Here is a 2,125-nt window from a genome sequence, read left to right on the forward strand (position 1 = left end):
TTTCATTGTTGCTACACTGCACCCTGACTGGCTCATCTCCTTCTCAAGGACTTTTTAAATAAGTACATGTGGGCACCTCAAGGCTCCATCCATGATTAATGCATGGTCTTGGCCTAATTCTCTGTCTTTCAGCTCCACGAGCAGATTATCTATTCCGTACATCATTATCTCCTGGCTCACCTCCCATCATTATCACCTGGCTCACCTGGACAAGATTGATAACCTCCACAAGTCAATCTGGGCAAGTTAATGTTACAAAGATTTCAGACTACATCCAAGAGTTTCCAGGGGTTTCGCATCTTTATGATTCTTTTACTGGATTGCCCAACTTGCTCTTTGGTATAAGATGAGTGTGTATCCTAGAAGAACTATGGTAAGAATATTTTTGGAAGGACCTGCCTTTAGATCCTTCTTTCTTTGTGTAAGGTATTCGAGAGGTGCCAGAAACCAAATCGGTCGAATTAGAGCAAACAGGCTTTACTGGGGAGAAAAACCCAGCCTGGGTGAAGTCCCACAGTCCACAATGTCCAGGCTGGGGGAGTCGCACTGCAGGCTACAGGGATGATGCTTATACATGGACAGGTATGTCCGGGTTTCTGGAATGTAAGGTGTCTTCCTGGTTCCGGGTGTATTCGTGCCGGGTGCAGAGCGGTGGGCGAGAACAAAGCGGGCGAATTAGAACAAACAGGCTTTATCAGGGAGAAAAACCCAGCCTGGGTGAAGTCCCACAGTCCACAATGTCCAGGCTGGGGGAGTCACACTGCAGGCTACAGGGATGATGCTTATACATGGACAGGTATGTCCGGGTTTCTGGAATGTAAGGTGCCTTCCTGGTTCCGGGTGTATTCATGCCGGGTGCAGAGCGGTGGGCAAGAACAAAGTAGGCACTGAGCTAAACGGGGGCCGTGCTGGGTGCAGAGTGGAAGGTCGCGAGCAAAGTGGGCACTGAGCCTAATGGGCCATGCTGGTGCTGGGTGCAGAGCGGCACGTTGAGAATAAAGTAGGCCATTAGCCAGCTCTGGTCAGCTCGCAAGTGTGTGTGTGAGATTCAAGGCTACTTGCTGCTAGTTGTTTCAGCTAGCTCTGGTCAGCTCTGCATGGGTGGGGGGGATTCAAGGTCACTTGCTGCTAGAAGCCGGCCTGGTATTGATCCAGTCATACACTTTGTAGAATGTCTAAGGCCTTATTTATATTTAAACTAACCTTATTCATTGTCTAAGGAACCCCGTGGCACTGTTAGGTTGGCAGTCAAGTCTACTTGCTGCTCCAAGGAAGGAAGAGGAGATTATCTGTTCTCATAAGGATTTATAAAGCTTCATACACCCGATGTAGGACTACTGTAAGTCGGTATCAATGCGATGGTAATGGGCTTTTTAGGATTTAGTATCTCTGGAGCAGTGGTTCTCAACCTTCCTAATGCCACGACCCTTTAATACACGTGCTCATGTGGTGGTGACCCCCAACCATAGAATTATTTTCATTGCTATTACATAACTGTAATTTTGCTACTGTTATGAATCAGGCAACCCCTGTGAAAGGGTCATTCGACCCCCAAAGGGGTCACGACCCACAGGTTGAGAACTGCTACTCTAGAGTGATGTTTTTAGTTTTTTGATTCTTCAGCTCCAGCTTTAAGATTCATTTTTATTTCTTGATATCCTTTCATCTTTAAGAGAACATGATACAGAATAAGTGACCCCCAAATTAGCCATTCTAATGCAGGGCTTTGAACTGATTCATCCTAGTTCAGTTCCATACGGTGAATTTGCATATCCACCCCAGATGTACAGAATCAGGATCATCCAAAGACATATAAAACTCACCTCAGTATTTTCTTAAAATGTATATTTTAATTCAATGTATCTGGGGTGGAAATTCAAATTCTCAGCAGTGGGCTGAACAGAAATGAACTTATTCTAAGCCCTATTCTAAAGTGGGCATTTTTGTGGGTTAGTATGTGAGTCTTGTAAAGAAGGAGAGAGAGATTTTTACTTTCCAGAAGTTTTTGTGCTCCATGCTTTCTTAGCTACAAGTGTTCATCAGATACACAATGGGTGAGGGGGTTAGGTTTTGAGGCCTCTAAGCCAGCCAATAAAGCCATGAAATCCACCACTGTGTCAATGCT

At 45.3% G+C, this 2,125-nt stretch overlaps 1 protein-coding gene across 1 annotated transcript in view; it reads right to left on the bottom strand.

The window, feature by feature from the left end:
• Positions 1-2,026: 2,026 nt before the first annotated feature.
• PANX3 (pannexin 3) overlaps positions 2,027-2,125 on the bottom strand; it is a 10,047-nt gene continuing 9,948 nt past the window's right edge. The window contains exon 4 of the mRNA XM_004716264.1: positions 2,027-2,123. Coding sequence (XP_004716321.1) covers positions 2,027-2,123 — 97 coding nt within the window. The remainder of the gene's footprint in view (positions 2,124-2,125) is intronic.

Source organism: Echinops telfairi, unplaced genomic scaffold (assembly GCF_000313985.2).
Source record: "Echinops telfairi isolate 266 unplaced genomic scaffold, ASM31398v2 ScPeMD7_7465;HRSCAF=8503, whole genome shotgun sequence".
NCBI lineage: Eukaryota > Metazoa > Chordata > Mammalia > Afrosoricida > Tenrecidae > Echinops > Echinops telfairi.